At 37.9% G+C, this 23646-nt stretch overlaps 5 protein-coding genes across 11 annotated transcripts; 1 reads left to right on the plus strand and 4 right to left on the minus strand.

Moving 5' to 3' along the window:
• Window positions 1–758: 758 nt before the first annotated feature.
• On the minus strand, window positions 759–2086 carry LOC106614642 (GATA zinc finger domain-containing protein 1). The gene is made up of 3 exons (XM_014230481.3): window positions 1472–2086; window positions 1219–1405; window positions 759–1003 (listed from the first exon to the last, which is right to left on the minus strand). Exons 1-3 carry the CDS (start codon window positions 1925–1927, stop codon window positions 822–824), a joined length of 825 nt encoding a protein of 274 aa, XP_014085956.2. The 5' UTR covers window positions 1928–2086; the 3' UTR covers window positions 759–821.
• Window positions 2087–7813: 5727 nt separating this feature from the next.
• Window positions 7814–10707, minus strand: LOC106614616 (uncharacterized). The gene is given in 4 exon segments (XM_036365112.2): window positions 7814–8400; window positions 8458–8630; window positions 8632–9320; window positions 10176–10707. Coding segments are annotated over 4 exon segments (1488 nt in total). The 5' UTR covers window positions 10635–10707; the 3' UTR covers window positions 7814–8233.
• Window positions 10708–12188: 1481 nt separating this feature from the next.
• On the plus strand, window positions 12189–22591 carry htk (AT-rich interaction domain hat-trick). Of its 5 annotated transcripts, none has more exons than XM_036365089.2 (7): window positions 12189–12311; window positions 12412–12543; window positions 12615–13223; window positions 13288–14341; window positions 17140–21789; window positions 21931–22077; window positions 22242–22591. In XM_036365089.2, the coding sequence occupies exons 2-7, from the start codon at window positions 12538–12540 to the stop codon at window positions 22421–22423; spliced, it is 6648 nt and encodes a 2215-aa protein (XP_036220982.2). In that variant the 5' UTR covers window positions 12189–12311; window positions 12412–12537; the 3' UTR covers window positions 22424–22591. The 5 variants fall into 5 exon arrangements, with proteins under 5 accessions (XP_036220982.2, XP_014086002.3, XP_069965766.1 ...); XM_014230527.3 differs by having other exon boundaries at window positions 12198–12311; window positions 12390–12543; XM_014230528.3 differs by having other exon boundaries at window positions 12205–12543; window positions 21934–22077.
• shop (sulfite oxidase) lies at window positions 14380–23611 on the minus strand. 3 transcript variants are annotated; one of them, XM_014230530.3, is made up of 3 exons: window positions 23469–23611; window positions 15612–16559; window positions 14380–15548 (listed from the first exon to the last, which is right to left on the minus strand). In XM_014230530.3, exons 2-3 carry the CDS (start codon window positions 16546–16548, stop codon window positions 14743–14745), a joined length of 1743 nt encoding a protein of 580 aa, XP_014086005.3. In that variant the 5' UTR covers window positions 16549–16559; window positions 23469–23611; the 3' UTR covers window positions 14380–14742. The 3 variants fall into 3 exon arrangements, with proteins under 3 accessions (XP_014086005.3, XP_014086006.3, XP_014086008.3); XM_014230531.3 differs by lacking the exon at window positions 23469–23611 and adding an exon at window positions 23140–23282; XM_014230533.3 differs by lacking the exon at window positions 23469–23611 and adding an exon at window positions 16856–16981.
• Window positions 22574–23609, minus strand: LOC106614672 (L-xylulose reductase). Its single transcript, XM_014230535.3, has 3 exons — window positions 23469–23609; window positions 23140–23392; window positions 22574–23069 (listed from the first exon to the last, which is right to left on the minus strand). The coding sequence occupies exons 1-3, from the start codon at window positions 23518–23520 to the stop codon at window positions 22649–22651; spliced, it is 726 nt and encodes a 241-aa protein (XP_014086010.1). The 5' UTR covers window positions 23521–23609; the 3' UTR covers window positions 22574–22648.
• Window positions 23612–23646: the final 35 nt, after the last annotated feature.

A 23646-nucleotide genomic window follows, 5' to 3' on the forward strand; every position in this document is an offset into this window, starting at 1 on the left:
TAAGAGCACCAGAGAAATAAGTATACCCATTCATATGTATGAAATACTCATTGTAGCAAGAAGCTTTCTGTGTTACCATATTGTCCATCTATTATTAAAATGCGATAAGAAATATATCTTGTCAAATATTTAAGTCGAGTATACTTTACTTTTATTCATTAATTTTTTTCTTCTAGCTTCTTGCTTAACAATATGTACATTTGTGGCACAAATTTCAACTTTATCAAGCATAAAGAGTGCAATGTGTTATTTCAATTTCTTATGAAATTAAGCCGCGATGGCAACTGAAAGTAATTTCATAAGAGCAAATTAAGAAAAAATTGTAATTATATTTATACAATTACCTTAACTACCAAGCGCATGCCCTCTCTTAAATTCATGTACTTGCACAATTCTCTTTCAAAATCAAATATAAGGCATCCTAACTCAAAAAGCAAGTCACTTAAAAGAGAACTCTAATTGGAAAATATTATATATAGCGGTGGGCACATCGCAAAAACATCAAAAAATAGATCTTTCGCTTAGAAAAATAAAAAATATGAATATAGAATATTATCATGACTAAGGTGACTTGATCGTAGAAAAAAATATGTTAGCATTTTAAATAAATATTAAAAAACTGATTAATCACATAAATGAAAAGTATATTCACTTTCATATGGGTATTTTTGTTCAATTTAAACATTTAAAAAATATTCGTGCACAATTCTTCAAAGAAATATAAATTATTTTTTTTCTAGATAATAATTCATACTGTCTTTATGATCTTGCTGTCTTTATTCTTCATGCAATCAATTTATTACAAAATAATTTGTTATATTTCATAAGTTAACAGTTCGATGATATTCGGACAAAGTAGTCCAAATAAAACCTCTTGTCTTTCCATCAATTTCCATTGCATCTGGAAGTGGGAAAGGCGTCGTACGATCATGATAATAATTACTAGGTGCATGCATTATAAACTGTAAAGCAGATAACTTTCGCGAAAGCTCTTCATCTGGTCCTGAAATTATAATTATAATCATAATACAACCTTTTAATAATAAAAAATTATTTCCTTATGTTTTTTAGTTACTTATACCACTAATATATATATATTTCAATTGTTTATTATACGAAATATTAAAAAAAGACAAAGGAGTGTAAAATTGTGTTAATGAATTAGTCTGACATTGACTGGGTTTAAGTAATTCGTAGTAAAAGTAAATTCCAGCATACCTATTAAATACGAAGCTGGATCAAAGCCATCGTGTGGGTCGGGACTTGCTTGCGTAGGAATAAGCCATGTAAGATAAGCAGATTTTTCGCAATAGTTATCAACTAAGAGACCACGTATTTGGGCGTAGTATATATTGCGCTTATTATCCATTAAGGATACAATATCGCCGACTTGAAGATAAGTTCCCTAAAACAAATAATATTATTTAATGAATTATCATTAAAAATTTTCGTTTAAAATCGACATACACACTTTGTAAAATACGCTCTCCACAACGTGAGTAGTAGCTTGTGCAACTGGTGTTTTTAAAGGTAATTTTTTGAAAATATTACGCCTGCTACGTCCCTTACTTTGCACTTTGGTATTATTTGATACGTTTTGAACGTAGCAACTGGTCGAAGTGATATTATTAGGCTGAGTACAGCTTTTCGCTTTAAATCGAGTTGATCTGGTACTTTTACGAACTTTTTTTTCTTCCGCCACTGCAACGTGCTTGCATTCTCCATGTATTTTGTGTGATTTACTTTTCATTTCTTCAGTTATTTTATTTAATTCTACTGAACAAACATTATTATCATACGACATCTTTGTTTCTTTTTTTTCGTAACATTCTTGACAAATCTCGCCTTCTCCATTTTCCGACTGTCTCCAAAGAAGAGATTCAGTTTTTTGACACTCAATACATATCGGACTACTTTTATTAGACATTTCTTTAATAATTGTACGCAAATGTTTGCTCAATTGGTTGACAAGCCAGTTTTATTTTTTTGTTTAAAAATTATATTAACTGAGCTATAGGAATTTTAACATTATTAAATATCATTAACCAGTATAAGATCAAACATAAACATAAACCAAGTGACGCAAATTTGAGCAAAAGTCGATAACATTCGTATTATAAAGGGGCATATCTGCAGGCACCTAAAGATTGCGGAAAATCTGAATTGCTAGCAATATTGCTATGGCAATTGATGTCTAAATACATTTCATGACATACATTGATAGCAATTAAATGTCATTTGGTGGTTTGACAGAGTTATTTTCATTTGCACACAAATTTTGAAGAGGCAACATATACATGCATAGCTTCGGTGGCATGATGCCAGTAAAGATGATATGCCAGTGTTTTATGTTTGTTGTTTATTTATGTAAATATTCAAAACAATTATACCATTGCCTGCCAATTTTTCCTGCCTCGGAGAGCGTCTGTGTGAAGTAGTAGTACACCTAGCCGTTTTTTCTACTCTGCCATTTCTCTATATCTTTTATCAATTCGGCGATCCATCTTCCTTTGCGCTCCCTTGTCCACCGATTTTGCCAGGTTCGAGTGTTAGCTTCCTTGCTTGTTGTCTTATTGGCATGTGTACTTCTATTCCATCTATCTTCCGTAACCAGAGTTGTCTTCTCTCCTCCGAGAGAAGAGCTATTGGGATGACGCTTATCACGGACACTGCGGATTCGGATACAGTGCGGTACGCCGAGCCAGCACTTTCCGTCTATGTTTCACGTTTAATGTATCGGCCCATATTTCACTACCGTATAACAGCACTGTCTGTGTTATGTTCATGAGCAGTTTCTTTCTCCTTGCAAGCAGGCCTCCGGTATTTGCCATAAGTTTTGCTAGTGACATAGTTATGTTGGCTGACCTTTTTACAGCATGTTGACTTTGTGCCCAGTACGTCAGTTTGTTGTCCATTTTTATACCTAGGTATTTTAGGGGTTTTGTCGTTTGGATGGTTTCTGAGTGAACTTTCATGTTCACCACCAGCGGCACGGTTTCCTAGTGAGTACGATCGATTTAGTTTTTACTGCGGCTAGGCTAAGGCTGTGTGAGTCCAACCATGTCTGTGTACGCAGCATAACTTACGTTAGTTTGCATCTGGACATGTCGGTATTTCGATGAGTTATGACAACGGCTATGTCGTCTGCATATCCTACGATGAAGCGTCTGGCATTTTTTGTAGAAAAGTCGAAAGACATTTCAATAGTTTAATAGTTTAGTGTCAATGGAAGAGTGTGAACCAATTTTGAATATCTATGTATATGAACATATTATATGTTACGTCGGGTTGTAATGGAAATATTTAAAAAATATCTCTCATTAATTGTTACATTTTACGGTAAGATGTCATAAAGTAATAAAGTATGCAAAGAAATAATGTTTAATAAACTTGAAATCAATAAAATTATCTCTAAGATAAGCGCATAATTGAAAAAAATTCTAAAATTTCGGGAGTTTGAATTATCCCTTTTCAGCAAAGACAAACATGTACTAATTTTGTTCACGTGTTGGTGTATACACTAAAATATGTAATTCTTAGGTGAATATTAACTGTTTCTTCTAAGTATTTGTTGAAGTATTAATATAAAACTATGAATATGTATGCATATTAAATGCAAATAGCCTAGTAGGGGGCTAACTCTTTGCCTAAAATTCTCAATTAATATCAAATCTTTAAATGAATGTTGTTTTATAGTCTCATTAATATTGTAATTAGCTTTTAACGTAAAAAAAGTTTTTGCTTATAATTTGATTCATTTTGCGAATATATTCAATAACTTAATTGGCACAATTTTACTTTCAGTTAAGCACAGCAAAATGAGAATTTTTTTACACCATAGAAAATTGTTTCACCCCAACTCAACACACATTCCGTTTGGGACACAGCCTAACATATTGACGTCCAAAATTTTCTATATAAATGAAAATAGCTCTGCCAAACCACCAAAATGACAGTTACTTGCTAGCAAGGAATGGCATGAAATATTTTTAGCTATTGCTAAACATTAGCAACGTGCGGTGTCCGTTAGCAATATTGTTAGTAATACAGATTTTTAGAAATCTTAAATTGCCTGCCTTAAGATGCCCTGTAAGACCACATTATATGACAACCAAATTTACAATTCCCAAAACAGTCGGTTCTACGTTACCGGAATTGACCCGGATTTTATCCGGCCAAGGGCTGTTATTTCGGCGATCTAACCCTGTTTGGATCGGTAAGTTCTAGGTTAAGTTTGTCGTCATTGGAGCAACGCCTAGCAGCAGGGTTGCTCCGTATCCTCCTGACCCGTGCTGGCATCGAGTCCAACCCGGGCCCCGAGGAATTTTACTGCTGCGTTTGCGCTAGAAGGCTCCATACAAACTCCACCTCGGTTACGTGCAATACATGCAACGGATGATCTGTTCAGGCCTTAAGACACACAGGGAGTGGACCACGAGTTACGTAGCCCCATGCTGTAAACGCAATACTGCGACATCTGCCTCAACGGCTGTGCAACCTGCACCTTGTTCGCGCACTGCGCCGCCACTCCAGTCGAGTGGCCAAGATAGGACCTCCACGGCCCTAAGGAGTTCACACAGACAGCATAACTCCCATTCTGACCAACCCCCAACTTTCATCCAGCTTCAATCCTCGTGCGTGAGCCACCCAGCAACTCCTGGTTCCTCGCACCTTCTGTTCTGTGTGTCAGACCGTAATACGCCGGAATGTCACATCAGTCAAGTGCAATTATTGTACTGGCTGTTGTCACTTTCTGTCGTGTTCCGGTCCACACGAAAAACAGCGGAACAGATTGACAATTCGACATTCTGCACAATGAACGACGAAGCCCCCACCAGAATTATGGGCACCTGTAATAGCTCGCCAGATATTACCATCGCTAGCGGTGTTCTGATAAATAGTATAACCTGGCGACCTATGCTAACTCTCGCATCAGACCATCTGCCGATAATTATCTCGATCGAGAAACCTCTCAACTTTATTTCTGTGGACAGCCGCACTTTGGTTAATTTTAACAAAGCTAATTGGGTCGGCTTCACAAAATTTACCGAGAGCACCTTCAACGCACTACCCATTCCTACGGACGTCATCGTTGGCGAGCGTCAATTCCGCAAGGTGATCGCTGCTGCTACTGCTCGCTTCATACCGGCTGGAAGAATCGCGGAACTCCGCCCTAATTTCCCAGCCGAAGCAGCTGTACTAGCAAACGAGGGCGACACCTTACGCCAAGCCGATCCCTGTGATCCCCGAATAAGGGATCTCAATTTGGAGTTTCGGCAAATGGACAAAATGGAAAGAGCACCTGAAGTCCTGCAGCCTATCCACCGGTGTAAGTAAGCTTTGGACTACTGTCAAGGCCCTGTCAAATCCGAGGAGACATGACGATCGGGTTGAAATTCAATTCGATGGCCAATCCTCCTCGGACCCGAAGAAGTGCGCGAGCTATTTTAGCCGATAGTTTACACTGCACCCTTCGACTAACAAGGCCAAACGATTTGTTACCCGACGGCTGCGCAAAATGCCAAAATACTGCGCACCACTTACTTTCACCGATGACAGAGTGCTATCACAAAGGCCAAATCGTCCAAATCCATTGCCCCAGGAGGAATAAGCATGCTGATGATCTAGGCTCGACGGGAGTAAGCTACCTCACTAAGGTCCTCAACTTGTCGATGGCCACTCTTCAAATACCCGATGTGTGGAAAGTCGGAAGAGTGGTCCCACTACTGAAGTATGGGAAACCCGCCAACAAAGGGGAGTCTTATCGTCCGATACCTCTCCTTTCCCCAGTAGTAAAGACACTTGAGGCCTTGTTACTCCCGACGTTCACACACCACCTTAGTTTAGCAGAACATCAGCATGGCTTCCGGAAAGTGCACAGCACCACCTCAGCACTTAGCGTCATAAACGCCCAGATAGTTCATGGCCTAAACCAGAAGCCACCCTGCAAGAGGACGATCCTCGTAGCGTTGGACTTCTCGAAAGCCTTCGGCACAGTCAATCACACAACGCTACTTGAGGGCATCGAACAATCTACGCTCCCTCCAGGGCTGAAGCGGTGGACCATGAACTACCTGAGCGGTCGGCATTCATCCGTACTGTTTCGAGGTCAAAACTCCAAACTGAGAAGAATTAGAAAGGGGGTTTCGCAGGGTGGTCTCCTCTCCCCTTTACTGTGTAACTTCCACATCTCGAAACTCTCCCAACCACCAGAGTGAATTTCCGTGACCTCGTACGCTGATGACTGCACGATATTGACGTCGGGCAATGAAATCGATGGCATGTGCTCAAAAGTAAACAGCTATCTCTCCGATCTTTCTTGCTTCTTCTCTGGAAGGAGTCTGACACTCTCCCCCACTAAATCCACAGCGACCATATTTACGAACTGGACGAAGGAGTACAGACTGGATCTAAACATTTCAGTCTATGGTACCAAAATTCCGGCCGTAAAAAACCCTAAAATTTAGGCGTTACACTAGACAGTCTTTGCTCCTTTACTCCTAACACGACCGCGATAACTGCCAAAGTACAGAGCCGCAACAAAATCCTCAAATCGCTTGCCGGCAGCTCTTGGGGAAAAGACAAAGAAACGTTGCTGGCAACATACAAGGCAATCGGCCGGCCGGTCCTAAACTATGCAGCCCCAATATGGTCGCCTGGATGTAGTGCTACGCAGACGTGGAAGCTCCAGACCTGTTAGAACACTGCACTCCGGACTATCACGGGATGCCTCTTGATGTCCCTAATCGAACACCTACACAGTAAGGCCCATATACTTCCAGTTAAGGAACATAACGAGCTCCTCTCCAAGCAGTTTCTGCTGGGTTGTTTTCGTAGAAACCACCCCTGCAGTCGTCTGCTTGAAGCGGAGCCGCCTCCTAGGAACATCAAGAGGTCTTTCCTTGATTACGTCGACATTAGACAGTACGCCAACCGGACTTCGGACGCAACGAACTTCAGACAGGCACTGACCGCCATTCATAGTGGAGCCATCAACACCTTTACCGACTCCCTCTCAGTGAATGACGTACTACGAGTCAAACCACCACCCATAGCAGACGTAGAGCTCGAGTTGCCTCGCGAAACCAGAGCGACCCTTCGTTCGCAACTTCGTTCTGGATATTGTAGCAGGTTAAACTCCTACTTATCCAGAATAAACCCCGACATACTAAACACATGTCCTGCGTGCAAGGAGTCTCCGCATGACACTACCCACCTCTTTGCATGCCTAACGAACCCCACTCATCTAACACACTTTTCCCTATGGTCCGACCCCGTCGAAACAGCTCGTTTCCTGGTCCTCCCGTTAGATGACCTCGACGACAACGAATCTGGACTTCATCACACAAACGGGGACTAGGTAACCGTTACAACAACAACAAAGCCTTTTATTTCAACAAAAAATAGAAAGGTAAGACTCGATTTTGCGACAGCTCATCTCGATTGGAGTATTCAGAAATGGAATACAATTTTATTCTCAGACGAATCGACAGAGACTTTCAATTCTAAGCATTGTGTTACGATCATTAAATATAGTGGTAGTAATGTTATGGTCTGGGGCTGATTCTCTGGACACGGCATTGGACCTATTCACAGAATAAATGGAATAGTGGACCAGTTTGTTTATACCGACATTTTAAAAACGTAATGCTAGCGTATACTGAAGAGGAAATGCCACTAAAATGGAAGTTTCAGCAGGACAATAACCCTAAGCATACCTCTAGGCCTTGTGAAACTTAGTTGCAAAAAAAACGGAATTGATGTTTTAGACTGGCCGGCGTAATTACTCGAAACAAACAAAAGTAGGGGGTGCTTTAGTTTTTTCCAATACTGTACATATATGTATGTATATATTTTGCTTTTTTGTTATTAATTCTTTACTTTAAGTTGAACTAAATAAAAGGGTGTCTATAAATATACTTGAATCGAAATAGGCATGCAACAACTGTATTAAAAACGAAATCATAAATATATTGCTAGCCACGTATATAAAATGAAAAAAAAATGTATTCCATAAGACATCTCGACTGTTCTTGAGGTGTAAAAAAAACTATTGCTCGAATTAATCCGTCTCTAACAGATTCACTTGGATTGCCGACATTGAACATAAATTTAACCCTGTTACAGACCACATCTGGTACGCAAGTGTACATTGGATACCACCCAACTTTGTTGAAAACTACATACACCTTATATATTAAATTTCGATATACATAAACTGGCCGGTCAAACGTTATTTCTCGCAATGAATCATATCTAAACGTGACGTACAGTGTGTGTACATAAGTCTTGATCCTTGGATATCTTGAATATGTGCATAAAGAATTTCCGTATATCTCTCGGAAAAACCAGCCGAATTCATTAGCTCTCCACAAAGGACCTGAGTTGGCACTTGAACACCTGTATATATAGTATTGTTAACAGTATTTAAAACTACGCATTATTAATTTAACAAACCTGTTAACACTAGTATTTCTATAGTCAATTGCTGATTTAGCGTTCGAACGCAGTATGAACGTCGAGTGTCGTTTGTAGTTAAATCAGAGTCATGGCAGCCTTGGATAGTACTTACATTATTGGTAGATGTCTGATTGAAAACTCCGCAAGTATCGCTCATACGAATCGTCTGGTGATAAAACTCGTTGCCTTCGCGGTTCAATATATTTACGGCTTATTGTCGAGCTGCAGAAACCTTCGGGCATTGGACAATCATTAATAGTTGGACTTAAAATTTTAATAAGAATTGCTAGAGCTTCATTCTGGTTGAGAAGCTTTGAACGCGCAGGACCTTCAGCAAATTGCTGAGGTGTGAGTGTAAGAAAACGTATCTTCTGAACCGCTTGGCGTATAAGCCTTTCATCAATTTCATTATTTGAACAAGAAAATGACGCAATCATACTTATGTCTGTCGGTGCAGCATTTTTATGCCTATTTTTTTCTTCATACGTAGTGGAAGTATCATTTTCTACGACAACCACGTCTTCCACTAAATGCGACGTATCAGAGCTTTCTTGTCTACTCTGAACAAGACTGGTATCGTCTGGCTCCATTTTAATCTCTACAACTTCGGATGCGTTATTATCTAAATCAAAAGAGTGTTGCAATGCTCCCTTATCTAACGATGAGGATGGCGCCATCGGCATACCTTCATTTTTAACAAAGGGTGCGTGCTCAGAAGCATATGTCACTAAAGCATTAAAAAGTTCCAACTCAGACGTAACATTCAATCGGTCTTGATCAAGAATAGCCATTAATGTTGATATTTCTATATCAACAAAACTGGGATCAGCTAGCACATTGCGTGTATTGGCTACTATAATCTAAAAAATAAATATTAGTACATATGATATAATAACAAGAAAAAACGTTTACTTCGGTTGCACCGAAGCTATAATACCCTTCACAAATACAAAGGCTTGATTCCGAACGTTCAATTTGTATGGCAGCTTTTTGATATAGTGTTCTGATCTGACCAATTTCTGCGGAGAATAATTTGTTGCCTTAAGCAAGAACTCGTGTCTAATTTCGTGAAGATACCTCGTCAAATAAAAAAATTTTCCATGCAAACACTTTACACCGATCGTTCAGTTAATATGGCAGCAACAATTCTTCGGAGATTAAATTATTGACTTAAATAATAATCCGTGCCAAATTTCGTGAAGATACCTCGTCAAATGAAAGGGTTTTCCATACAAGCACTTCATTCCGATTGTTCAGTTTGTATGGCAGCTATATGCTATAGTCACTCGATCTGAATAATTTCTTCGGAGATTAAATTGTTGCCATAAATAATAATCCGTGCCAAATTTTGTGAAGATACCTCGACAAATGAAAGAGTTTCCCATACAAACACTTGATTCCGATTGTTCAGTTTTTATGGCAGCTATATGCTCTAGTGGTCCGATATCGGTCGTTCCGACAAATGGGCAGCTTCTTTGTGAGAAAGGACAGGTGCAAAATTTCAGATCGATAGCTTAAAAACTGAGGGACTAGTTTGTATATATACAGACAGACGGACAGACAGACAGACGGACATGGCTAAATCAACTCAGCTCATCATGCTGATCATTTATTTATATGTTTTAAAGGGTCTCCGACGTTTCCTTCTGGGTGTTACAAACTTCGTGGCAAACTTATTATACCCTGTTCAGGGTATAAAAATGTATGTTACTTACACTCATACTACTCTGCATTAAACGTGGTTCGTCAAATAATTTAGCAAATTCATATGCACGGCAAGCATTTTCGGGATTTAAATCTGCACAGAGAAAATCCGTGCACTGCTCTACTACATAAGGCAGCATATACTTCTTTGCAACGTAATACAAGTCACAGGCCTCTTCGAAGGAGCTTATACTAATGTCATCTGAATATATATACTCCAACATAGCTTGAAAGGCATCGGGCTGTACATCAGGTATTAAAATAGGATCACTCTCATCCGGAAGGTTACCATAGAACATTCGTTCAAAAACAGGTGAAGACATGGCTAATATTAGTTTGTGTCCACAAAGTATGCGTTGATTTGGGGAAGCCCCAACAAGAAATTTACAATCAGACCACTTTTCCGACTGCAGTAAATAAAGTCCTCGCTCTTTTATTTGCTGAAAATCATTTTGCCAGTCCAACTCCATTTTTTCCTAATTCTTCTATTAAATAAATATCACAACAACTCTGTATATTTACACAAATTAAAAAATAGATACCGTATTGCCATATCAATGAAATAGTTTGTATATAATAATAAATTAATCGCAATATAATACCTCGTTTACAAAAGTTAAAAATGGAGTCATGTCAATTATGCATTTGCAATATAATTTTTTGTAAAATGCGCTTATAGTGCCGCATTTCTGATACTTTTGAACTTTCATGCAAAATATATTGAAATTTCACTTGCGTGAGAAGTTACATTATACAGTTCTATTAATTAAAGAATTCCATGTAAAATTCATTTCGAAAATTACCTTTTCATTTGCCAGCAACTACCGAACTTAGTTTCGGAACTGCAATTGATTATAAAAATATAGTGGCTTTTTAAAAATAGTGTTGCTGATCAAGGATCATGGCTTTCGGGTCACCGTAAAACTCTTAAAAATATACCAAGTTAGATATTACAAAATATATGCAAAGGGCCTCGGTATAAATTTACTGAAAACATTACTTTTAATATTTTGATATATTATACAAAGGAATCACAAATCTCCATGCAGTATGTATTTGAATTTTAATTTTATTTTTTTTTAATTTAAAAATTTGCAACCCCGTATACCAAAATATACATTATGCATATATTTTAATTTGTATTTATTTAAGTACGTTTCCAATAATAAACTATCACGGGATGCCTCTTGATGTCCCTAATCGAACACCTACACAGTGAGGCCCATATACTTCCAGTTAAGGAACATAACGAGCTCCTCTCCAAGCAGACGACTGCAGCGGTGGTTTCTACGAAAACAGCTTCTGCTGGGTTGGGTGGTAGAAACCACCGCTGCAGTCGTCTGCTTGAAGCAGAGCCGCCTCCTAGGAACATCAAGAGGTCTTTTCTTGATTACGTCGACGACATTAGACAGTACGCCGACCGGACTTCGGACGCAACGAACTTCAGACAGGCACTGACCGCCATTCATAGTGGAGCCATCAACACCTTCACCGACTCCCTCTCAGTGAATGACGTACTACGAGTCAAACCACCACCCATAGCAGACGTAGAGCTCCAGTTGCCTCGCGAAACTAGAGTGACCCTCGCGCAACTTCGTTCTGGATATTGTAGCAGGTTAAACTCCTACTTATCCAGAATAGACCCCGACATACCAAACACATGTCCTGCGTGCAATGAGTTTCCGCATGACACTACCCACCTCTTTGCATGCCCAACGAACCCCACTCATCTAACACACTTTTCCCTATGGTCCGACCCCGTCGGGGGGTCGTTTCCTGGGCCACCCGTTAGATGACCTCGACGACAACCAATCTGGAATTTATCACCAAAACGGGGATTAGGTAACCGTTACAACAACAACAACCACCAAATTTATTTCTACTACTACGAGAATAATCTTAACGTATATCATTAATTTTTGTATGATTTGCAAATATGTTATCTCATTAGCTATCCTAATAATTATTCTTTGTGTTGTTCGCTTTTGACGTCAGATGCCGCCTTGTATAATTAATTTACTTTTATAGTAATTATGTATATTTTTACAACAACGCATCTGATGGTATTGTTTTGTGTTGTGAATTAATTGCTTAAAATAAACGCGTTAAGTTTTACAAGTTTCCTAAAGATTAATGCTACATTTCAGGTAAATGACGTTTTAATAAGAAAGTATAACAAAAAAACTGAAGAAATCGATACGTTGAGGTATGAAATTATCCTGAAGTTTGCAACATTTCTTATATTAGTGTAGAGGGTGTCTGTGCAGTGAGTTTGGTGCATTTTTGGTTCGTTTTAGAAATGCTTAAAAATTGTTCGCAAAAGTGGCGTTTGTAAGCGATAACTTAAGTTTTGAGCGTTATTTTCTTCAGAAAATGCAAGTAAGTTTTTTTAATCAGTCAAATTTGTTACTATTTATGTCTATATATAATTATAACATTGCTTATCACAGCAAGTGGACACAGATCCACCATCCCTACCGGTTGGTACGGAGGTAAGTGCCAAATACAAAGGAGCCTTTTGTGAAGCTAAGGTTAGCAAAGTGGTGCGTAATATAAAAGTAAAAGTGGCTTATAAGCAAGGACTAGGATCGGGAATTGTGTCAGACGACTTAATAAAAGTTGCACCTGGGCAACTGCGCGTTGGTGCTACTGTTGAAGTTCGTCATCCCGATCGTAAAGATTTGGTAGAGTGCACAGTTACTAAAATTCAAGATTGCTCGCAATATACCGTGGTTTTTGATGATGGCGATATAACGACTTTACGTCGCACAGCTTTATGTCTGAAAAGTGGCCGTCATTTCAATGAGAGTGAAACTTTGGACCAGCTACCACTAACACACCCAGAGCACTTCGGAAATCCTGTTGTAGGAGGACGTCGGGGACGCAGACGTGGCCAGTTGAACGATGATAGTTCCGATGAAGAAGATGAAAGTGATGCGAAAGAAGTTGTCAACGAAAAAGAAGAACACATAGGAAATGTTGTGTGCGTGGAAATGGAAACAAAGAAGAAGGATAAAGAGAAGTGGTTCCCAGGGCTTATATTAGCTCCTACAGCTCAAGTAGTTATTTATAATTATATAATTACATTCTTTTTAGATTAAAAAAAAATGTAATAAATTTTAGGCAAATGTGCGGATCAGAGTGAAAGATGAATATTTGGTAAGATCATTTAAAGATGGTCGATATTATACGGTTCCGAAGAAAGAGACAACCGAATTTACTCGTGAAGCGGCAGCTAAACAAGATGGTCAAGCAGTACAAGCTGCACTTCAATATTTAGATAGTGGAGCACTACCCCCCCATTGGGATCGTGAGTCTTTATTTGGACTAAATAATTCATCAAGTGAAGGTGATGGTGAATTGGAATCCGATTCGTCAGACGATGAACCACGGGAAGAAAAAGATCGTTTTGTGGCTCAATTGTATAAATATATGGATGATCGTGGAACACCATTAAATAAAGTACCATCAATTCAAAATCGGGACGTTGATTTGTACCGTCTATTTCGAGCAGTACAGAAATGTGGTGGTTACAACCGTGTTACCGCTAAAAATCAATGGAAATCCATAGCGGTACGCTTGGGCTTTACATCAGTAACAGTTAGTGTAACAAATCTTGTTAAGCAAGCGTATAAAAAATTTCTTCAACCGTATGGTGAATTTCATCGTAAACTGGGATGCTCAATGCTAATGACACCTCGCAATTCTAATCGGAGTAAGGGCCGTAGTTTAGTTCGAGCAAACTCTGTTGCTTCTCCAAAGCCAATTGACAACACAAAAGATTCCTTGAACAAACCTGCAAATAATAATATAACTGCGTCATCGTCTTCATCATCGTCTTCTGCCTCTAGTAGCCAAAATATTGCAGCATCGTCAGTTGTTGCAACAACAACTGCCAATATAATCACGGTTGTCACACCTTCTGTAACGGAAGAGTCGGAAAATACAAGCGAATCCAGTCTAGACAATGCCAAGAATAAGAGAAAAGCTGTAGTGGGAAAAGTTAAAGGTCTTGTTGAAAAATATGAAGAAAAATCGAGAGATGATTGCGATGTGCCGCTTTCAAAAATGAAGATGTCGGCAGAGACTCCACGATGTGAGGACAAGGATAAGGCACCATCTCTAAAGGATGTTTCTGCCGGCCCAACGTTACATATTAGGGATTCTTCACCCCCAGGTATGCGAAGATCCTCAACGATCATACATAGCTATCAATTATTTACTTACACTGTTTAAAATTTTATTAACATAAGTTATTGGTACACGAGGTACAAAGTGAATATTTAGTTAAATACATGGTTAGAAAGAAATAAGAAGTTCTTTCACAACACGAATAAGCTGGAAGGTTTGCCATTGCCTTTATATGCCTACATTGTTCATCATTGCTGTCATAATAAATGGTTGAAAATTGTCAAAGACGAACTTATTTCGAGGTCTGAAATTGAACTTGAAAATATTTTAGGAATGTTTGGCCGCTACAATCACAACAGTAATTTTCAGAAATGATGCTGGGTGCATAGTTATTAATATTTATGTATATGCGGTGTATTTATGTATATGCGGTTTCATCATTTATAATTATATGATTTTGATCTTTATACGATGGTAAGCATTTGCAAGCACACCGCGTAAGTTCCATATATTTTCAAATGTTTCTGGTTGAACATTGTATGCGGAATCGACCGCTTTAGCCCAAATTTCTACTTCTCCAGTAGATGCGGTTTCCATTTTGATTCGACCAGTCCATAGAGACCAACCGTAATGGCGACCATCTGGCTGAGCCTCCTGTTGAATTTTTGCAACATGCCATGTTTTGCCCCTATCAGCAGTCAAATCAACGCGTACAATGCGGCGACCTCCACCTGACCACGCATATCCGTGTACAGTTAGATATCCGTCAGCTGGTATTTTGAGTACTTCGCCTTCTGTAGGGCTACATATTGCAGACGTGACTGGCATTGCCTGTATGGCTGGAGATTTCGTAAAATCAACTGTATCCCAGTCCGTACTTGGACTGAATCCTTTATAATCACTCTGCTGCCAATGTGAGTTAGATTCGGCTTCAGAGACTGCAATACGAGTTAACCATTTGACATTGCGTGCCCCAACATTTCCGGGCACAATGCATCGTAAAGGATATCCGTGGTCACGGCTTAGAATTTTACCATTCATTTCATATGCAAGTATGACATCACCACGTTCATCCAATGCTTTGGAAAGTGGAATGGATGCGCCATAAGAATGCGAAGTAGGATCGAGATCGGCGCCTTCTAAAACAACATGCAAGTTTTCATTTGGTTTAACCCCCATTTCCAAAAGAAGATCCCGTAGGCAAGCTCCCGACCATGTTGCATTACCCACTGCACCTGCATTCCAGGAAAGCCCTGAAATACAACTTTTAAAATAAATGTGATGTTAATAATTAGAAGAAAATGTTTCATTCTGACCTTTAACAGATTTCACATTTGTCATTTCAGAGCGGCGGTTACCACCGCACATTATGGCTGCAGTAACTGTGTATTTTGGTAATCTTTTGATATCTTCCAAAGTTAAGGTTTTGATTTGTTCCTTCGTTCCCGATTCTGTCGTTTCTATAGCAATTTCAAGTTCGTATTTATTAACATCAATAAGAGGAACTGGTAAATGATTTCTCACATAAAAAAATTCATTTGGGGTAATAAAGTTTTGTACGAGAAGCTTTAATGGCGGCTCTCCATTGAATGGTCTATTTGATGCTGGTTTAAGCACTGGATGACGTTTGGGCTCATTAGCCCATGGGGAACCCATATCCTCTGTACTTATCTTATCATCTGAACTTAAGTTTCCAATACGATAAAACTCCAAAAGTGTTAAAATTTCTTTGTTATTATGTTGCTGATAAATAGCCCAAAATGGGTCAATTGCACTGCCCGCTCCCAACATAATGTTATCACCGCCTGGATGTTTGGCAATGAAGTCTGTTATGTCGTATACACCAATTCCATAAGTTATCCAAATACGTTTTTCAATATTACAATGATCTTTTACTTCATCCATATTATATGTTGGCAAATCAGAGCGTGCATTCATATGCCATATTGGTTTTTCTTCTTTTGATTGTGTGCTTGAGATTTCATCAATATGAATTCCGTCCAATTTCACCCCAAATAGTTTATATTTGTGTTCGTACAGGGCAAAGCCGCCGATTACACCTCCAAGTGCTAAAAATGCGTAGAAAAATTTATGTTTATAATTAATATTCTGTTTATTTGAAATGTGTGAAAAACGATGTTGTGCATGATAATTGGGTATGCACTTTGCACATTCTAATCGAAGGAAGTAAGCTGATGCGCATATCAAATGATTTTTTCGCGGTGTTAACTGCAGAGACCGTATGCTCATCATTTTGTCTCAATCTGAAATAAATACAGAAATATATGTATATAACAAAATTTATTATCAATACTTGTAGTGCAACTAAACATAATGAACTTAAACTTATAAATAATTTCCTTATACTAATACACAGTTCCTAAATATGCACAGTCTTCACATAAAAATGAAATTAATTTGTATTCATCAAACTTTGTACATACTTATATATGTATGTATATAAACTATTATCAATGACCTTGTGTTAGACTTGACCTTTATAATAGAAAGCTCAAACAAACTACATATAGTGACTATTTTTTATATAATATATTTTTACATAAATTATTTATGTCCAATAATTGTTTTGGAAATTTCATACTGCAACTGTTAAGCAGTTGTACTTTATTTTACTCTGTAAAGCTATCATTTAGCTCTAGTTACAGATGTTTAACGTGCATTCGTATTCGTTTCACTAATGTACGCACATGTGTACATATGTATAGGAATAGATAGACAAATTCTGATAACCGTATTACATATTATTACCTTAAGGTTGTCCTCCACGTTGTTGTAAACACTAAATGAAATTATAAATATATAACATTGATACCCATATTGCAGGTACAAGTGCTGGAAGTAAAAAAGATAAGAGTCAAAAAAAGCAAACCCCTCAAAGTGACGATAAGCGAAACAAACGAAAAAAAGATGATACAATTGAAAAGGTAGATACCGGCGATTTTATTGTTGAGGTAGGAGACAAACTTAAAGTATATTACCATGAGAAAAAGGTGACTTATGAAGCAAAAGTTATTGAAATATCTGTACAACGGGGTTCACCGATGTACCTGGTTCATTATACCGGTTGGAACAATCGTTATGATGAGTGGGTACCAAGAGAACGCATTGCTGAGAACATAACTAAAGGGTCAAAACAGAAAGGACGTATGGCAAATGCAAATTCGATGGAGAAACAAAAGGATAATCCTTCAAAACCACCTTCAGTTTCCTCATTGAATCCGACAGGTCCTCCAAATTCGATGGCAAATATATTAGGCAACATACCAATATCAACAAAGTTGTCAGTATCATCAAAACGTGGTCGTGGTCGAAGTGACTCGCTCCCGCCTCGTTCCACTACACCCTCTTCAGTAGCATCTAACTCCAGCCGAACAAAATCACCTGCCACATCTGGCCTAAAAAGAAGACCGATTCGTTCAATGCTTAATACTACGCGACGTACATCTGCAAACGTTTCTGATGTTTCTTTACAAAGTGAATCTGATACGGACTCCGATGAACCAGTCAGACGACCAACTCGTGGTAGTAAAGAAATTGAGTACAAGTCAGGATCTTTAAGTGGTAAATTAGCAAACAAGAGTATCAACTCGGATACAGATGTTGACGATGAGGAGGATGATACTACGCTTATTATTGGAACAAATATTAACTCCACTAAGGGTCGTAATTATGACCTTAATCAAATTCGATCTGAACTAAGGGAATTGAAATCACCTTCGCCACCATATTTGGGAAACGACGAATTGGTGTCAAAAGTGACACAGCCGATTAAAGTGGAGAGCGTAATAGATGTTAAAGATATTTGTTCTTCTAAAAGCAAAGCAATAGTCGAATCAAATACTGAAGTGATCACCATTAAACAAGAAGTGAAACAAGATCAAAAAGATGACACTGTGAAATCGTCTACGGATATGTCTTCAGAGACGGAATCATTTTGTGATGATGACTCGCAATCATCAGGCAAAACGACAACTCTTGAAAACATGACAAAAAGATTTCAGCAAAAAATAAAAGCCGGTAAACAACAAGCTTTAGAAAAACTTTCTTGTGGAAACCCTACAGTGGAACGGGTACCAAAAGTTGTAGAAAAAATAATACAGGATTCACTCGCAGAAAAGCTTCAAGAGAGTCTTAAAACCAAACCGGATGTAAAAAAAGAGGAAGGATTAGAGGCAAATATTAGCGACGCTGCCTTATGTAAATCGGATATTGATAAGAAAGAAGATAGTAAACCAAAAATCGTACAAAATGAATTACATCAAAGGAGTACTTCAAATATCCAGCCCAGATTTGAAAGCACCATTAATAGTAGCAAGTATTCCTCCCTTATTGTAGAAAAGCCGGTATGCTTTAATAAGAAGATAGAATCTGGTTGTAGTAAAAAGACAGACATTAGCAGAAAATTTGTCACAGATAGTATAGAAAGCCAATCAAAAAAAAGTATAGAACCTGTGGGGAAAGAGATAAATAAAAGTGAACCGTCAGCAGCTTGCTCTCCATCCTCATCATCTTCATCGTCATCCGCATCAGCATCTTCATCTTCTCACTCATTACCAGACATGAGCAAGCTGGATATCAGTGGCGGATCTTCGACTTCTTCAATACATCTGATTCCTAATAAAGACGTAAAGTTAGCATCTGTTGCTCCGAAAGCGACCTCACCTGATATTTATGAGTTCAAAGATCCAGAACCCTTTGAATTCGAATTACGAAAGCTACAAACCACCAGCACAAATATTTCCTCATTTACCACAGGTGTAACAAGTGCATGTAATGTATCTGGAATTACTCGAAAATCAAATCAAAAAAATATAACTTCACAAATTTCGGTTAACGAAAAGCAACAACCACCTCCAAACCCAATGACCGTTTTAGTAAATCGCAAAAAAAAAGGCTCGCCAATGAAGGAAGCTGTAGTAGATAAATCTAAGTTACCTAAAACTGATGGAAAATTAAATATTATTTCGGAGGGAAAAATCAATAAAATTGCTTCCATTATTCCAGTCGTAACAAAAGGTACATTAGATTGTCAAACGAACTTGTTAACACTAAATCCATTATCATCAAATCCGAGTCTTTGTAGTAACTCAACTACACAGAAAACAGAAGTGCTGAATAATACATCATTCGATACATTGAGAACATCACCAAATTTTAATGTAAACATAAACGCCTTAAATGAGGAGTTAGCGCAAACAGTACAGGAAACAACCAGAGCACTTACTGATGCTTTTCAAAAACCAAAGCTGTCGTCTTTACAGGAAGTTGCTGGTACCCCTCCAAAATTAGCGTCGCCGAAGCAAAATGATACTGAAAATTTGATGACATCTTCTAAAAACCAAGAAGAAAACGTTTCAAAATTAATTAGTCCATTACCGACTACACCCATTAAGACAGTTATTGGCAGTCCATTTATAGAGACTCGAAAAGATCTGAGCAATGTTTTTGAATTGAGTACGAGTGAAGGATTTACATCATTAAGCGAATCGAAGGATAATAAGTTTGAATTTGAAAATGCTAAGAAAATGCTTTCTGCAACATCAGACGCATTTGATTTAGAGCCTGCTAAATATGAGAATAGACCGACATCAATCGCAGACAAACTTTTAAAAGCTATAAATCAAAAAAAAGAGGAAGATAAATATAGAATTGAGCCTAAAACTGAGAAAGGAGAAGATGGTGGATCTTCGAAGGATGATGTTGCGATTGTAAAAAATACAGCAGAGTTGATACTTGGAAGTGATTGTGCTTCAAATGAACCATTAAATATTAACATAGATTTAGCCGGCTCTCCAATGAGCTTCGGCAGTAATTTGAGTTTAGAAAAATTACCCATCATAACTGGCTCAATAAATAAACCCATCCCTCTTACAAGCCCTGAACCGAAGTTGGGAATACTAGAGTCTATTACAGTAAAAAATAATGACTTAACGGAGACGATACAGAAACTTGAATGTGCCATTCAACGGAAAACTCCAGTCAGTGGCCTTTCAGTTACAACTACACCAAACACATTTTCAGAGGATTCGATGGATAGTACTGATTCGGAACGTCGCCTTGTTATAGAAGACGTGGCTGAAGACGCGTGTGATATTCTTAAAAGTCCCAACGATTCACAGCCCATTGGTGAGACAAAAATAAGTATATTGCCACATAAAACAGATGTTGCTGTCAGTAAAATAGTACCAGATAACATTTTGGCACATATTAGAGCTGATCCTCAAATTCAACAAACTACACATGCAAGTCGACCACAGTGTCTTAGTGCATCAGTATCGTTTCCAACCATATCAGCGCCTATAATTGTGACTTCAGCAAACAGAATATCAACCGTCTTACATGTTGTGGCTGATATGACAATGGAACAGAAAGGACCACAATTTGGAAATCCGGAAGTACAAAAGAAAGACAAGCGAAAGCAAGAAGACAGCCTATCTTTGGGCATTGAAAATAGTGCCGATATTGAAACAAGGTCTAATGAAAACTTCAGTTCAAGAGATACCTTTAGTGTTAAGTCTTTTGAAACTGCTGCCCCGTTAAGATCTGCATCACCTCTTATTGATAGTTCAAAGCAACATACTCAAAGATCAACAGATGTTGTACCGATTTTGGTTCCAGATATTCCAGTTTCGGTTGTTGTAGCTTCTGGAGCGGTGCCCTCAGTAAAAGCAGCAGCACAGGCAGCAGCTGAAGCTGCAGCTCAAAGTCCTACTTCAAAAATCCAACCGATCACACATTTGGATCATAAAACCATTGTATCTAAAACACTCTTACCTTCAAATTTAATCGTGTCTTCCGAAGAAGCTTTGGCTATCGATAAAAATTCTGAGAGTAAGATTACGTTTATTCAAGATACGGGTGTATATATTGATGCATCAAATGATTTGAAAATTACTCCGCCATCAACAGTAACCTGCCCATCGATAACAGGTATATCAGCTAATTCGGGATTTTATTTAGATGTGCGTACAGAGCTCCGACCTGAGGACGGTGTAAAACCTATTCACGACATTCAGCACACAAATACTGAGATTGAACGTTTTAACAGCAAAAAAGTTGAAGGTACTTTATGCGCTGATGAATTAGCTTCTAATTTTGGTGTTGATACCAATAATGAGTCTATAAACCTTCTTTGCGAGGAAACCATTCCTGGCAGTCCAACACCTGCTTTTGGAGGAAAAGAGGAGCCTTCGGGAACGCAATTAGCTACAGAAAGTACTTTATTGTTGGATAGCAACATTAAGGTTTTAGGTGTCACGGAGCCAGGTGCTTTGCTTGCTAATATGAATAATTCCCCAAATGATTCAGCAAGCCATGATGACAGCAGTGAGGATGTAAAAAAACAAGTTGATATAGAAAACGAAATATCCCCTCGAAAACGTCGGCGCCCCAGAAAGCAATCAGAAATGATTATCACATCAGACCACCATACCAAACGGCGGAAACAAATGACATATATGAAAAAGATTCCAGGTAAGTGGCATGTATGAAGTATATACATATATTTTATTAGTAGTTTCCACTAGTGTATACATACATCTATATGTGAGACTATATGTATTATAGCGGATAATTGAATATAACGCCATAAACAAAAAACGTTCATATTTATAGCAGGTTCCGATAGCGACGAAAACTCTGATGGTACATCGCAACGCATTCTTGAATCTCGACATAATTTCCAACAACAATTTCAACTACAACAGCCACAGACATCAGTTGGAATTCGGTCTTGTCCCTATAACTTCTTGGTGCAATTAGGTATATTGAACATTAATATTTTAGTGTTGTCAGACATTCATTTAAGAGGTATTTTATTGAAAGTAGTAAATAATTTATTCAGCAACTAGCAACACTATTGTGCACATAAACATACATATTTGAGAATAAAGACATTTTATTTTAATTGATTTTTCCTTCTACAGATCCGAGTCTGGGCTCTGACCAATGCATAGCAATTTTATTAAAACAAATTCAAGAATTGCGAAAAACCTATAATGCAATCAAAATCGACCTTGCGAGTATTGATCGAAGACGTAAAAAATTACGACGACGAGAAAGGGAAAAGAAGCAACAAGTGCAAAATCAACAAGTTAAAATTTCTTAATTATGCTTTACATTAATAATAATAATACAGAATATGAAGAGTTCTACAATTAAATTTGAATATACATATGTACTTATGTAAATGTATATGTAATGTTTAGTTTTAAAAATCTAAATTCTTCAATTCTATTATGCGAAAAATAAAACAATGTTTTTCTTTAAATATAAATCAGGTGTGATTTTTACTTGTTGAAAAATATGTGATTTCTTTTTTTTTAAGTCACTTTTAAGAAACTGAATAACCTCCCTCTAAATTTAAATGATGTCCATTAACAAAACTTGAGTTACTACTTAACAAGTAGACTATTCCGTCGACTACTTCTTGCACCTCGCAAAAGCGATTTAGAGGTATATGTGCTAATAGCGGACCTGATTTTTCTTCGTCACTCCAATTTTCACGTCCCATTTGTGTTAGAACTACTGTAGGATTAACAGAATTTACTCGTATTTGCTTGGGTCCTAGTTCTAAGGCTAATGAACGTGTCAATGAATCGACAGCAGCTTTAGTAGCACTATATACTACATGACCGCTAAATGATCGAGAAGCAGCTAATGAGGATGTCATCACTACACTCGAACCCTTTTTAAGCTTCGGCAAAAGTGTTTGGGTAACGTTGAAAACTGCCTTGATGTTAATGTCAAATGTGCTTTACGAGAAATATCATTGTAAAATTAAAAGAAATATATGTATATACATCATAAACACATATATCATACTCATCAAAATCCTGTTCTGTCAATTCAGTGAAGGGTTTGATAATTGCTACACCAGCATTGTTCACCAAACCATCAATTTGTGGGAGTTTAGATAGAATGTCCCGTGTATGTTGCCAATTTTTAAGATCTACTGGTATGATTTCCACAGTTGAACAGATATTCTTAAGCTCTTCTAATTTTTCCACTGATTTTGAAAGCGCTATCACTTTAGCACCTGCTGTCGCCAAATGCTGGCATAAAGCTCTACCAATTCCTGTACACGTATTTACGTATATATGTTCTCATTAGTTAAAAAAAGAGAGTTATATAAAAGAAGTTAGAAAGCATACCTTGACCAGCTCCTGTTACTACGATAACTTTGTTTTCCAAACTTGTCAACATTGTTAATGTATTCGCGATAATCTTATTTTAGTCCACTCAGAGATAACACTAATAATTTGCGCAGATACGTCCAAGATGTGAATAATGATCCGCAATACTTTAAGCACTGTACCTTTGGATGATTTG

This window comes from Bactrocera oleae, chromosome 5, assembly GCF_042242935.1.
Source record: "Bactrocera oleae isolate idBacOlea1 chromosome 5, idBacOlea1, whole genome shotgun sequence".
NCBI lineage: Eukaryota > Metazoa > Arthropoda > Insecta > Diptera > Tephritidae > Bactrocera > Bactrocera oleae.

Excerpts from the sequence above, each read along its gene's own strand:
- LOC106614672 (XM_014230535.3), bottom strand. The coding sequence starts at position 23,520 with ATGTTGACAAGTTTGGAAAACAAAGTTATCGTAGTAACAGGAGCTGGT. Across the intron at positions 23,393-23,468 it reads AGTAACAGGAGCTGGTCAAG|GAATTGGTAGAGCTTTATGC; the intron begins GTATGCTTTCTA and ends ATACGTGTACAG. Across the intron at positions 23,070-23,139 it reads ACAGAACAGGATTTTGATGA|CACATTTGACATTAACATCA; the intron begins GTATGATATATG and ends TTTCTCGTAAAG.
- LOC106614642 (XM_014230481.3), bottom strand. The coding sequence starts at position 1,927 with ATGTCTAATAAAAGTAGTCCGATATGTATTGAGTGTCAAAAAACTGAA. Across the intron at positions 1,406-1,471 it reads TGGAGAGCGTATTTTACAAA|GGAACTTATCTTCAAGTCGG; the intron begins GTGTGTATGTCG and ends TATTTGTTTTAG. Across the intron at positions 1,004-1,218 it reads TCCAGCTTCGTATTTAATAG|GACCAGATGAAGAGCTTTCG; the intron begins GTATGCTGGAAT and ends TTATAATTTCAG.
- shop (XM_014230530.3), bottom strand. The coding sequence starts at position 16,548 with ATGATGAGCATACGGTCTCTGCAGTTAACACCGCGAAAAAATCATTTG. Across the intron at positions 15,549-15,611 it reads AAATGTGAAATCTGTTAAAG|GGCTTTCCTGGAATGCAGGT; the intron begins GTCAGAATGAAA and ends GTTGTATTTCAG.
- htk (XM_036365089.2), top strand. Across the intron at positions 13,224-13,287 it reads TATTAGCTCCTACAGCTCAA|GCAAATGTGCGGATCAGAGT; the intron begins GTAGTTATTTAT and ends AATAAATTTTAG. Across the intron at positions 14,342-17,139 it reads TAGGGATTCTTCACCCCCAG|GTACAAGTGCTGGAAGTAAA; the intron begins GTATGCGAAGAT and ends CCCATATTGCAG.